This window comes from Amia ocellicauda, chromosome 19 (assembly GCF_036373705.1).
Source record: "Amia ocellicauda isolate fAmiCal2 chromosome 19, fAmiCal2.hap1, whole genome shotgun sequence".
NCBI lineage: Eukaryota > Metazoa > Chordata > Actinopteri > Amiiformes > Amiidae > Amia > Amia ocellicauda.
Window position 1 is genome coordinate 20,688,392 of NC_089868.1, and position 14,270 is coordinate 20,702,661.

At 35.7% G+C, this 14,270-nt stretch overlaps 1 protein-coding gene across 6 annotated transcripts in view; it reads right to left on the reverse strand.

Annotated features, from left to right (window-relative positions):
• The window catches only part of col11a1a (collagen, type XI, alpha 1a), a 93,670-nt gene that overhangs the window by 54,724 nt on the left and 24,676 nt on the right, over positions 1-14,270 (reverse strand). Inside the window, exons 6-17 of one of the 6 annotated variants that reach the window (XM_066691737.1) lie at positions 13,618-13,722; positions 13,168-13,326; positions 12,851-12,952; positions 9,448-9,741; positions 7,088-7,150; positions 6,712-6,753; positions 6,489-6,551; positions 3,653-3,727; positions 3,116-3,199; positions 2,591-2,647; positions 939-992; positions 482-535 (exon numbers count right to left, since the gene is read on the reverse strand). In XM_066691737.1, coding sequence (XP_066547834.1) covers positions 482-535; positions 939-992; positions 2,591-2,647; positions 3,116-3,199; positions 3,653-3,727; positions 6,489-6,551; positions 6,712-6,753; positions 7,088-7,150; positions 9,448-9,741; positions 12,851-12,952; positions 13,168-13,326; positions 13,618-13,722 — 1,152 coding nt within the window. The remainder of the gene's footprint in view (positions 1-481; positions 536-938; positions 993-2,590; positions 2,648-3,115; positions 3,200-3,652; positions 3,728-6,488; positions 6,552-6,711; positions 6,754-7,087; positions 7,151-9,447; positions 9,742-12,850; positions 12,953-13,167; positions 13,327-13,617; positions 13,723-14,270) is intronic. The other 5 variants (XM_066691738.1, XM_066691741.1, XM_066691739.1 and 2 more) reach the window with 5 other exon arrangements.

Genomic DNA, 14,270 nt, shown 5'->3' on the forward strand with positions numbered 1-14,270 from the left:
AATTAAAAATAATTATTAACAGAAAACACTTCATTTACTCGCCAGCTCGTGTAGTGTTTGCTGTCTTTATCACATTCTGGAGCTCTACTTTGAATGATTAATAGGGGAATAAATCCCTGCTAGCTTTCCTCAACTAAAATGCCAGTGGAAGGCTGGCTTTGATGACGGCCAGAACCCTATCGAGTTACGTCACACGCAGGGGATAACTGCTCCCCTGTGCAACTCCTTTTCTCTGTCTCCCTTTGCACAGAGAGGTTTCTGGTAAGTAAACACAGGGCTTTCTGGTAGTTATTAGTATGTGCTTCAATAAATACTCTTTTATACATGTGCCCATTTCAAGCCACATAGGACAAAACCAAAAACGTGCTACAGAGCATTTCCATATTTCAATTACCCTGATGGCACAGACTGTGAAAACATACTCCCCCGCCCCCATCCCCTCCCAATACTTTATGAAGACGTTATAAGAGTGGACACTTACCCTCTTGCCAGCTTTGCCCACTGGACCTGGGGGACCCTGAACTCCCCTTGGACCCTATAAATAAACAGATCAACAGACTGAATTTAGGCCTTTAGGATCTCCACTTTTCCTCTTTTCTCATCACAGGAAGAGAAACTGCATGTGTGTCCTGTATGCATTGTTTATGACTGGATGACGTTATGGATGTTTCTATTCATCTGAAAGATATATTACTACAAATAACACTTGCAGAATGGTAAATTACTGTAAACAAGGCTTTTGTTTATTTTTTGCATTTATAACATTTCAGTCTACTGTTGTTAAGCCTTACATCAGTTGCAGAATGATTATAATTCACTTAATTAGAAGATGATATGTTACATATAGCAGTTAGCTATGTGATCGATTTCTCTATTATTTGGATCATAATTTCTTGTTCGGATTAATAGCATTACTGAAAGCTTGTGTTTGTTTTTACCTGAGGGCCGGGGTCACCACCATCACCTTTGAGTCCGGGGGATCCAGGGACACCCTAAAAAAAGCCACAAAAAAAACATGAATATAAAATAGAACAGAAAATAAAATATAAGATTGTAATGCTATGTGCAATTTAAAGGCAAGGTTTATACAAGCTAAAAACAGCACAAAAACAAAAAGGTTGTTATGCTATTGGTTATGCGAGTTATTTTAAATTGTAAAAGAAGAAATAACAACAACAACAAACTGCAGGTGGCAATGTTTTCCAAGCTATGCAGTAGCTACTGAAAACGTGGGACACATTTTAAGTGAATCTTAGATAAATGATTCTCTTATTTATGTTGTGTCATTGAAATACGTGAATTAATACAATCAAATAAAAGTGACAAAATATTATGAAATACTGAAGACAAACTTACAGCCAAACTAAAAGGCTTGCATTTTCAATAAGCACCATTATATGTGAGATACACTTGGAGATTAAAGAACAAAAACAACTCTAGTATGTCAATATCTCTAAACAAGTATGTGTTTATATGTAAATAAAGCGGACCGTCCTGATTAGCATGTTACAATGGAAAATATGCCTCTGCTTGTGCTTTAGACAGCATCTCCGTTTACCACTTTAAGTATTCCCCTGAAGAGCCATAGGTAGCTATTTAAGAAAGACAAAGCTATCCTGCATATGAATTATCTCCAGAACGAACTTAATTCTAGTTTGCTTACAGTTCAATAACAGGAATTTATTTGTTTTTGATGTTGGATTGCAGTCATATCTACACTTCCTGTAATATGAATATGAGCTGTGTTAAGATGTCATTTAGAGACTCTTCCGTTACAGGTGTGTCGACAATGTTACACATACATATTGTGTACATCGTGTTTACATGTAGGAGAGTTAACTGTTAGACTAAAATATGTTGAATGTCTTGAACCTGCACAACTTCTTACTGTCGTCTCTTTTCATATTTAACAAAATGTATACTACAATTAAATATATCAATATAGATTCAGTGAATGTAATCTTGCTCATCTGTACTGAAACTATTATGTATTTTAAATCTGATATATTATTAATAGAAGAGTCTTTATAACATCCTCAAAAATATAAAAGAAAGGATAAAGTACTAAAGTGAGAACTGTTTCAAGAAATAGTGACTTCTATAAAAGTTTATTTTAATCCCCATCTTAAATGATAAAGGCCTGGACTACCTTGGGCAAACTCTGTCAATGCAAAGAGCTGCTGTCCCAGGTTTTCAATGGTAGAGCAAGTATTAACATGTCTGAAAACCAGCTGAGAGATAATGACTCTAAATTGGTCTTTTGGCAATGGAAACCATGTGCAGAGATAAACAGGAAGACCGCGAGGTTAAACAGATGCCTATCTTCGCCAGTGAGAGCTACTGTGCAGAAGCAAACTAAAATCATATAAGACGTCAGCAAAAGAGAATAATATATATCTGTTAATCCTTAAATGTTTATGTTTGTTGCTATTTAGAGGACATTTCACTCTCTACAATATGAAAACCTAAATACCACCTTTTAAATGAAGTGTCCAGCTGTATTGGGATGTAGGGTTTAAGATATACAGAGTGCTCTAGAGTTAAAAGCTTGAGGTAAATAAAGCCTTCTTCACGGGGAGCAGGAACTTACCACCGGGCCTGATCTTCCTGTGAGACCCATCGGACCCGGAGGACCTCTCATGGCCAGCTGGTGGGATCATAAATAAAACATGTGAGACTGTGAAGCAGTAGTGAGCAAGATGATTTCACATTACTAAACACAATTGTTCACACAAGTCATAAAAGATGCATGTTTCCTTCAGGTTCAAGTCTTGATCACTGAGGGAAACACTAAGGATATGAATAGGACTGATTTGTTCTGTGAGGGCTGGAGATCCACCTCTGAAACAAATAGCAGGTAAAGAGTATTTTAACGTTGGATTTGAAATGCCTGGCCTTTTGTTTACTACGTTAAACTCCTAACACCTGTTCCACAGAACTTATGTTGTGTTTTTAACTGTCTACTGCATCTGTCCAAACAACCATCATTGGAGAATCATTGTCATACAACCCAGGGGGACAAAATCCAACCAAGGCAATAAACACACACAATGTAGCACTTCCAAAACAGCTGTGCCAAGTGAAAGGCCATTTGGTTTCCCAGCGCTGTACCTACCCTGGCCTGGGAAAGGATTGCCTGGGCTTGCGCCTCTTGGGCTGACACCACCGGGCCCTTCTCACCGTCCCCACCAAAGCGAAACTGTTGGCGGAAAAGACCGATTTAGAAGAGAACACCTTTGACTCCCACATTATTCAATCATGTAACACATCTCTGTTTTACGATGATCTCAGCATCATTATTACAGAGTTACCATGATCTACTCCTCATACCAATTCTTTATCCATCTAGGAATAGTTGAACAACTTCCTGAAATACATGCATATTTACAAACAAACTAAATAATACACAGATATTTTGCTTCCAGTACAAATAAAAGTAACCCAAAATAGCAGATTCCTCCATTGAAGCAACTGTTACCCCATAAATTCCTCATCTATTTAAACATTGAGCATTGCTTTGTCCTACACCCGATGTCAACTCTTACGCTTCTTACACAACATGTCTGTTTTCTTATTAAGATCTGATTTCTGATGATCTTACTCGTTACAGTTTAGTGTAAGCAAAGTGCAGAAAGACACTTGAGTGACTTACTGGCAACATCAGCATGGTACCTGGAGGCCCAGGCAATCCGTCAGCACCAGGCAGACCAGCACGCCCTGCAGGACCCTATTAAAGAAAGCAATAAATCACACTTCATGACTGACAGAAACCAGGGAACGGCAGGCCATCAAAAGAGAGAGAGAGAGAGAGAGAGAGAGAGAGAGAGAGAGAGAGAGACATGGAGGCTTTAGGCATGTGCACATAGTCTCAAGAATGCTTACATTAAATTATTACAGGAATGTTGAGGAGAGTTCTCTAAAACCTAAGGATTTAGCTTTACCTTTGGGCTGAAGCAGAATACTCCTAAGAGTTATACAAGTTAGTGTTATCTATAGATATATATATTTTTTTTTGTTAGTCTTTTGTTCCCCATGGTTTCCTAATGGTTAAAGGACTTCTTAATCCCTCTGGGTGCATTACATCAGTGATACATATTTGTCCTAATGAAGTGGACATCATTACAGGAAAAAATTATAAACATTTGCAGCAAATTCCTAAAAAGAATAAACAAACATTATTTCTTTGAAAATTTTCAGTAATTCTAATCAGTAGCTTCATGTTTTAAAAGGCCAACACTCTTTTATTTCTTGAGAGGATTGTCAAATATTACAAACACTTGTTCCTCTACTTGACAAGTTTGATGCATTTGTCCTTCTATTTTGTTTTCTTTTCTCAGATTAAGACGCAACATATTTAATCCAAAACATGTTTAAACTCAATGGAAGTTGTGAAAACAAAGCCAGTTATTGAGGACATTTGATAAATTAATTTACACTTCCAATGTAAGTTATTGTTTATAGAGGATTTACGTTTATGATATAAATAAAACAATACAAACATACAATGTAAAATACATAGGCTCATTTTGTTTAGGTTTCCGTAACTGTTTGTTTGTTTGTCCAGCACTGGCATGTAATATATGTTGGTAAAAGTAAGAGGAATAGTGGACAGTATTATCATGCTGTCCATGTTTATTGTTGAAGAGACACATACAGTCTCCGTTCCAAGAAAAACAGCAGAGTGCCAGTCTGCCATATAGTTTTTGGCCAAACGTCTCTATCTGGACCAAATTAAAACTTTGACCTACCCACGAATCACAAATTACACACTTGTACCCAGCCGTGGTTTTAATTTATTGTAAGAAGTCATTTTCTACTACATATAAATAAAAATGCGAGTTTAAAGTTGTAATTTGTCATTCACAGGAAGGTCAAAGTTTCAGTTTGGTTTCAAGTATTCAATAAAAGTAAAGTAACAAATACAAATATATACAGAACATTTAATAAAGACAAAAAGTTTATATAAGTTTATATAACTATAATCGATTTCAAGCTGAACTTTAGTCTAGCTGTGTGTCGGTTTTATAATAATTGTATATTTAGTAAAATGTTGTAATTTGTAGTTCTTTTTTAAATGCTTTCTTTTTCATTTTTAGGTATATTTGTGAAGCTTGGATTTTATAGCAGTTGAAAGGTGTACTAAACTAAACTCCTTCATACAGCATTTCAGTGTTTCAGTCATAAGGCATTTGCAAAGTGATGATTATATAAAATAAATTAATAAGAGGGATCACTAATTATGTAAGATTTATATTATATTAAATGTTCCTGTCTACTTTCTAAAAGAATAGATTGGAGTTAGCGCCATCTAGTGCACATGTAATTTAAACTGCTTATCAAAATATATTGTTTAATTGGAAGGTAACTCTTATCTTCATAGTAAAATGTATATGCATAGATTAAAAAAAAGTACTCGCTATACTTGTATTACACTCATGTTAAGATGATTCAGATTCGAATGGTTAGTATTATTCCTTTCACTGAATAATGTAGTTTTTATATATGCACTGAAAAACATTTGTGCAAACTATATGATTGCTGTCTGAGCTTCACTGAATGCATGTCTTTGAAAGAGTAAACCTCTGGTAATGAATGGATGGCTGCATTTAGGAAAAACAAACAGTAATCCAGCTTCAAGGACAAGTTACCCTGGGTATCATAATCAATCAATCAAACATTTCAGGGCCCTGCTCCTTTCCTACAACTAAGTTTGTTTGTAGAAATGTAACTTTTCTGATGCACAGAATTGTATGGCTGGCCACAGACGTCGTCATGTGACTGAAACTGAAAAATATAACGACATCCAAGAAATCAGTACAATGGAAATTAAAACAATATTTACAATATCCAGTTTCTCACTGCCCTGTAGTGTATTTCCTTTTTATCTACTCTTCATTGTTATGAGTCAATTTCCGTAACAGCTGTTTATTATGTTCCACTATAAAATAATTAGTGTGTCCCATATCGAATTTTGTTTGTCTGTCTCGTACTTTTATCCATTTCTTGCGCATTTTGTTTCTATTAAGATAAATCGTGGATATTGTTCTTTATTTATTATTCTGTATAGCTCAAGAGAATATGGCTATTTCTTTTTGATATAACGAGAATCAAAAGACATTACTGGTTTGAATTTACACAGCAAACCATACAGTCTGTCTTCTCGGGTCATTCTTAGTGTTTCTAGTTACAATGCTATTGTAAACAGCCAAGCAAAAGACTACCCTACATGAGCACTGTGCGTTCATTAAAGAAAAAACACAAGAGCAGGTCAGCTGAATATCAATTTGTCGACGGAATGTCTTTATTTCTAATCGCTTTTGTTCAATCTGAGGATTCGGGTGATTTTGTTGTTATTATGTTTACTTAATATACTCCTGAATTGTTTTCATGTAATCAGATTGCAAGCCTATCATTTCTTGATCAGTTTTTCTCTCATATAAGCCCAAAATCATATGTGGAATGGGTCAGACACTGAGGATAGCTCTTACCCTGTCACCAGGATCTCCAGGAGGGCCAGGGGGTCCTTGCAGACCTGCAGGACCTGGAAGACCCTAGAAAACAGAACAGAATCAGACATGTGTAAGAATGAATGCCAAACACTCGTCAGCAGAATCACAGGGCCCCCACTTCTATGTGTTGTTGTTTTTTCCTTGCTTTTCTTTAAATGTACATGCATACAAACTGTACAGTTGTAAAGAATTAGACACTTACACTAGGGCCTGCTGGTCCGGACGGTCCCTCAATAAGCATCCCCTTAAATAAAACAACAGCATTTATAACAAGTCATAAACCATCACATAGTAAGGCATGGGAAGTCAGAGCAGGCAAATTACAGAAAGAAAGAGCAGACTTTAAGCTGAGTTTCGGGATATTTCAGCTTTTTACTTCTGTCAACTTCAATGATAATAGTAACAGAAATTACAAAAAGTAAATTAAATTCCAATCCATTCCATAAAAGTTTAATTTCTTGAAGGAGTCCCGGGGAACTGAGGGGATGTTCATTTATGATAACAACGTTATACTCCTATGCATTTAACACACATTAATGAAGTCAGTTGTTAGTTTCAAATTGATATAATTTACTCACAGGTTCAATAACGGCTGGTTCACCTTTCTCTCCCTTCTCCCCATAATACCCTCCACCATTGACCTACAAACAAAATGAAAATTATAGACTTAACATTTTCTGCATTCAAGGCATTGAGGAAACGATAAATGTACTTAACGTAAATATACACGGTAAACTAAGTAAAGGCTGACTATATCCATGTTAGTAAGTACTGTAATAGACAGATAGACAGACAGATAGAAAGAGACAAACTGGTAGTTGTGTTGACCTAGACGGTGTGAGTGGCACATCTCTGGGGTAAGTAAAAACGTAGCGAACAAACATGAATACATTCACACCTTTATTTTTCCACTGTGCTTTTTGAAGGACTGACTATTTCTGATGTAAACGGCTCTTTATACAGACTTTGTATTTGTAATAGTATTCTTGGCTTTATCTTGAATTAAAACTCATGCAGAAAACAAATCTCTATTTCAGAGTTATATTGATAGCTTGACAATCCTAACGACCTAACAATGCACATTTTCATGACATATTTAAAAAATACTAATTTCATTTTGAGAAAAACTTGAAACAAACCTTTAAAAGTGATCATGACTGGACTGCAGCTATAAACAATAACGTAGCCCCCTGCCAAACTAAAATACCTCTTGAACTAAGCAAGTAAAACAGCACAAGAGATAGACTTGCCAGTTCCAGAGCTGATGTTATTGCTGCAATTATCTCACATGAGTGACAAACAAGAATCAAGCAATTCAGTCTTTAATAACTTTAACTTTCTTGCTGAATGCTAAAAACCCAGACTTGCAAGATAACTGCTTCAGCCTGGGCTGTGTTTTCAAATGAGCCCAAAGACCTCACAAATGGCAACGGATAGTTTCGGGGGGAAGGGGAGATGGTGAGAGTTGAAACACAGATTTTAAGAGAGATGCCAAGACAGATACTTTCTAATCTCTTGTCTCTTAAATAAAATACAATTGGTTGCCTTCAGTGATTTCTGTACCAAATTCAGTATTTTAAAATATATTGAAAGGGCACATCAGTCCATAACTTAAGTTTTATATATGTATGTCCCAAACCAAGAATGTTTTAAGATCTATTTGTCTATGTGAGCCATGTATTGTTAGGGAGAGACCACCCAAGGGGATTCACATCCATAGAAAGCAGTTCAAGCTGCTGTGTGTCCTGACTTTAGACCGAGAAAGACCAGCTTTGGAGTCCACTGGTGACTAGAGATAGTGGTTGAAATCTGAGAGCCTGTTGTGAGAGTGTGTGTACTGAGTGCCAGGACCATGCTTTGTGATTTTGTTGCGGTCTCCACCATCAGGGACACAGTTAAGCTTGGCCGTAAATAACGGTAGTCCATTTTTGGAACAGTGTGTCTGTCCAGATCTTTACAAGAATAAAAAAGTTACAACCTTAATAATAATAACAAGGTGTTTTCTGACTTATTGAAGCAACTCAGGTAATAAAATACTGTGCTTATCAGGGCAGAGTCCAGTAGTAATGGAGCCGATGTGCTTAGTTAAAAAATTTTTTTATCTCAAAGTGAAGTAGCGTTTTGAAGAATTTTATTAGCTTCTGAAGTAGGGTGTGCCTTCGCCAGACAGCTGGATGTTTAGTGTGGACTAATTGAGATTGCCTGGGGCCATATGTGAGACAAGTTACTGACAACTTCCTCGCTAAACCTCCAAGCCGAGACCCAGAGCGGGGGGATCTGAGCGAATCTTCAGGGATTTAATAACAAACACTGATGTCTCCATAATGTTTCTGTGAGAGGGTGATACAAATATGGTAAAAGGAAGCCCAGTCATGGTCTTATTTGTAATTGCTGCATTTTTCTATAGTTTACTGGCAGTAAAATGAATGTACAACCCACAGAAATTAGCTATTAAAATTCTCAAACTCTACATGAAACTATTTAGAAATTTAAAAAAAGGAATTGTGCTTAAGGTCATTTTCTTTTTCCTTGGAACATAAAATTCTGCCAAATCAGCTTCTCACCAGCTGCAATATTGCAATGGGCTAAAATACAACTGTACATCTAAGATGCATCATTTAATTTATTTGTATCAAAACGTGTGGCTGTGCACTCCTTTTTCGTTACCATTTAAAATCAATCTCATGATTAGAAAAGGAAAGGGGACAATGTGCTACAATCTTCCATTACAGTAGTTTGAACTTATGCAGACAACAACCAGATAAACAGATAACCTTGAAGACCTAAAATGTCTTAGCATATTCAAAGATTGTTTTCTGTTGGACATGCATTCAGATGCTTACAAATGTGTGTTTAAAGATTATAACATTTAAAATTCCCCAAATCCTACCGAACAATGGTTAAACACTGAAGGGTGCAGGATTAGGAATGAACTTACTTTGCTTTCACCGACGTCAGTCTCTGCAGGAACACCTGTCCCAAACTCATCCTCATAACTGGGAGTGGTAGGTCTTGCCTCATTAATGTCATACTCATCATAGTAACCATACTGTTTCTTATCAAATTCATTAGTATCATACTCTTTAAGGTCATACTCCTTAAATTCATATTCATTGGCTCCTTGGTCCACTGTTGTCTTGGTTTCAACTGTTTCCTCTGTGATTTCTGGCGTCTGACCATATTCCTCTCCAGTTATATATTGGTCAGTTATTTCCTCTTCAACGGCCTTATTCTATCCAAGCAATGCAGCGTGGGATTTTGCAATGGAAGGAATAGGTTTGTTAGTCAAGCAGTTAAAGCATGTGCTATACATATTCTAGAGCTTAGCAGATCAAATTAATCAAAGATGGGTTTAAATAAAGGCATGATTGAAGATGAATCTGGGAAGCAACACCTTATTGTGCATCTTAATCATCTTCATGTAATTACAGCAATAGTTTTTTTTTAATCACTTCAATGCAACATTTTAAAGTCATTCTGTAATTACATTGCAATGACATGTTGTTGTGCAGTAACAACATGTTGTATTCCTGTGCAATTGGCATAAAACCACAAGGGGGAAATTACATGTTTTTTTCTCATCCAGCACCATTTTTGTTTTCAAATAATCAGCTTCAGAGAATTTAAGGCAATACCTTATATCCTATTAGCGAATATTACTTTAACCATCATTGTTGTTCATAAGTAGTATTATTTCGTAACTGCAAAAAAATGGTACTAATGAGATCAATGTGAATTCCACCTGTAGTTTACACAATGGCACAAATAAAGTGTTACCAAAATGATGTGAGAGTAATTTCAGTGATCAAATATAGACATAATACAAGAGTACAATATAAATTGGATTATTTCAATCATACTCTCTCTCTTTTCAGAATTAGGGTGCACATTTTTGGGGTTATCATTCATAAGGAAGAAATATTTGTGTATATTGCAATTTGCAATTAGTACATTCAAAACCAATATTGTTTGCATCCAGATTATGTATATCGTTATAACAAATTCTGTATTTATATTAAACATACTATTTAAGGTTATGTTAAGGTCATTATTCACACTAAGGATGTGTACATGTACAAATACACAATATAAACCTTCCATACCATTTCCTTCAATTAATCAATTAGTTTGGTAATTAATCCATATGCACATTACAATACATGGATTTTGTCATTTTTAAATACATTTTAATTTTAAACTATTCTAGGCCAGTAAAACATGAAAACATTCACTGTTAAGTGAATTTCTTAGAAAACACCCACATATTTTGCTGAGGTATTTTGTCACATACTAAAATATAATCACCAGCATTAAATTACTGCATTTGACAGCATTGTAGAGTTCAAAGGTTATGTTTCTTGACCTCTCTCTAGCACACACCAGATGCAATGCACCGAGCTTGTCTGAACAACCACAGACAAGAACAAATAAAAAAGGACTCCCTGCCAAGGCTATGAAAATGAACACCCTCTTGTCCTGCACATGAAAGAGGAATGTTCTATTTGAGTGATATTGCTCAGATGCGCCCGTCACATTGCATCCTCGTGGCATGAATTAGAAGTAACATATTTTGATTGGATCCTACATTTGTTACGGATTCCTGAAAATTGTCAATGAAAGCTCCTTTAAAAATAGTTCTAGAACTGTTTGATCACTTAAATCCAGTGCATTTGTAAGTTAGCATTGTTTAAAAGGCAGATTTCAACTTGTTTTTAGGCAGCGTTATTTGCAGCTTTATTATCATTTCTTAAGAGCTTTGTCCATTATGGATCTGCCACAGTATCTTGTCAACAATGGGAAAGGCTTGCAACACAACCAGAAAGTACACAAAAAACAAAACAAAAACAAAAGCAAAAAATCTCTTATTTCAACCTCCAAAAATGTACAAAGTCATAGATGCAATGAGATTTCCTCACTAATCCTTAGGCCACACTCTGTAACATGTTGTTTTAGTTTAGTCCAGTCTGCTTTTCATTGTCTATATGTAAAATCATATGCAGGCTGTGCACAAGTTAAAGAAAATCATGAATTTCCATTTTTCTATAAATCAAACAACAGAAATATTGTGGTCAACATTTAATTAAATGATGGACTATTCAATCATCATTCTTTCTTTTTGGTTTTCATAAAACCCATACACTTTGTATCCAGCATGGATTATCATTGAAACAAGATAGATGTTTACTTAAGAAAATAAAAAACAAAAGTATAAAAAATACAGAAAGTTAGATAAAGATTCATAATCTTGTGTTTTAAACTTAATTAGGGCTTTGATTCTATTATATATCCAATGATTCAAATAAGTCTGAGTAAGTGTTTCCTTATTTTTTCAGAACTTGATCCATTTGATCCTTTTATATAGGAAAATGTATTTCTTTTCAATACTTCTTCAATATCTCACTTAATGTTTATAATTCCCAAACTGTAACATATATGTTAGCTGCACTAATAGTACATACATGCAGATTTATGCTAAACACATTCCCAATACTCACAGATTTCCCCATTGTTTTCTATGTTTTGTGATGTTACCTCGGACATCATCCCCCCTTATATAAGCTGATTGAGCTGTCAGTTGTCTTTCCAAGGCCGTATAATACTTGTTAACTTGCAATAAGTGTTGCTGCCCAGCTGGCAAAATCTGTGAATTCTAGGAATGTGATCAGCATGACTTGACACGAATGCACACTTAATTCTTGTTAACATGTGTAATGGTTTTAAGCCATGCGTGAAGCAAATGTATAGTAACCCTGTAAAGACACTACAACTCAGACAAATTAGCTTTGAAAAGAACATTTGTATAATTAAAATTAATTAAAACAGCTTGTGTGTGTCTTTACTATGTATTTGGTATCGATGTTCATGCAATATATTGTCATGATATAAGAAATAATGCAGCTCAGGAAACATGCATAAGTAAGTGGTGCAGCCTTTCCCATCATTAACTTAAGAAACATAAAGCTAATAAACATATTTAATAGATTTCTAAATGTATAGGGTTGACTATTTGATGATTACATATATAAATCCATTAAACACCCAGAGCCAACACCAAAACCATGGTAAATATATATAGCTGTTGGAACCCTTTTCAAATAAAGATTTAACAATACATTTTTTAGCTTTATGTTTTTTAAAACTGTCCAAAAGCTCTACAGTCAGAGTTCTCCTATTCCTCGACACAGAACAATTGAATTGAATTGAATTGTTTTGTTCTTGTTCATTTCATACCATACACCTCCTTGGTCTTATTTCTTCTGGGATAGGTTTCTTTAAGCCAGGGTCACGTTACTTTTTTTCTCAAGGCCTTCTGAGTTAAATAAAAAAGGTTTAATATTTACCTCATTGGGTCCAGTTGTTTCAGTGGGAGATTGAGTCTGAAAACCCTCTACAGTTCCGTAGTCAGTTTCATGTGTATAGTATTCTTCATCTACATTGTTTAGCTGAATTCATGTCACATTGAAAGGAAAAAAGAAAAATAACAAACGAAGAATTAAAATAGAAAGAGCATAACATGGGAGAAACTCCGGTTATGGGCTAAATCTAAAGTAATCTAGAGTTGGACGCGTCTAATGGGTGTTAGGCAGGGTTTAGTCTATCATCAGAGATCTTCCCATCTGTGTCACAAGAAGATCTTGATTGGCTGGTCTATCATTACCCCTAGTTTGCCTGATGGTCTTGTTGGTGCTGTAGCTTGGTAACCAGGCATCACTTTCTTCTTCTTAGCTGTTAATTTTTCAGATTTTTTGGTTGTGACCTTAGTTTTAGTGGGCTTTGTTGATCTCTTCTTTTTGCTGAAGGAATATGGTTTCTTTTTCTGAAAAAATGTGTCGAAACATGGAATGGAAACAACATAAATGGAGATGACAGGAAAATGGGAGAAGCAGCATGTTTTCAAGGGAAATGTTAGAGCACACAAATAAACAGCGCCCGCTATTTTCCAGGTGTGCCTACCCTGAAAGAGAAATATGGACTGTTTCAAGTCAGAGAATGAGGCAGTGATGTGAAGCAAATGTGACAGACAGGAGACGTGAAAGGACCACACACAGGAGACTGACATGACGATTGACAGCAAGACACCACATGACAGGCCAGAGTTTATTTTTACCTCTGGTTCAATGGGGACCTCTTCAGTTGGGGGAATCTCGGTTTCAGCTATTTCTCCTTCACCATAGTCATAGAATTCACTGTATTCTACATCAGTAGTAGTGTACTAAATCATGGAAGGAACGGCAATGTTAGCAAGAGCAAAACGCTAAGCACTTTAAAAGAAAAACAAGCAACCTTTCTTTGTAACAAAAGGTGATCAAATATGACACAATTACTACATCTTTGTGCATATTTATGGTTAGACCTTTACTATTTGCTCCTCTCTAGATAGCGTAGATTTTAGTAGCTCGTTAAACTTAACATTTGTACAGTTGAAATCTCTGTGTTTACCAAAGCATTGCACACCACCTTTCACTGCATCCCTTTGGCCTGACTTCAATCTCCCAGTCTCTGCATGTCTACTGCACCAGGCAAGTAAATTAACGTATTGCTTGCTCTTTTGGACAAGCTTGCGGTTTTCAAAGAGACGCACAGCTGTAAGACCATGCTGAGCTTTTCTGAAAAGGCTGGGACTGTTGTTTTTGTCTCATACAATAGATATTAGTAAACATGAAAATAAAAGGTTTCTGCAAGTTTACTTAGCAGAAATATAACCAATAAGGAGTAAGTTGACTTATGATAATTAATGATAAAACTGAGAGACAAGAGTGA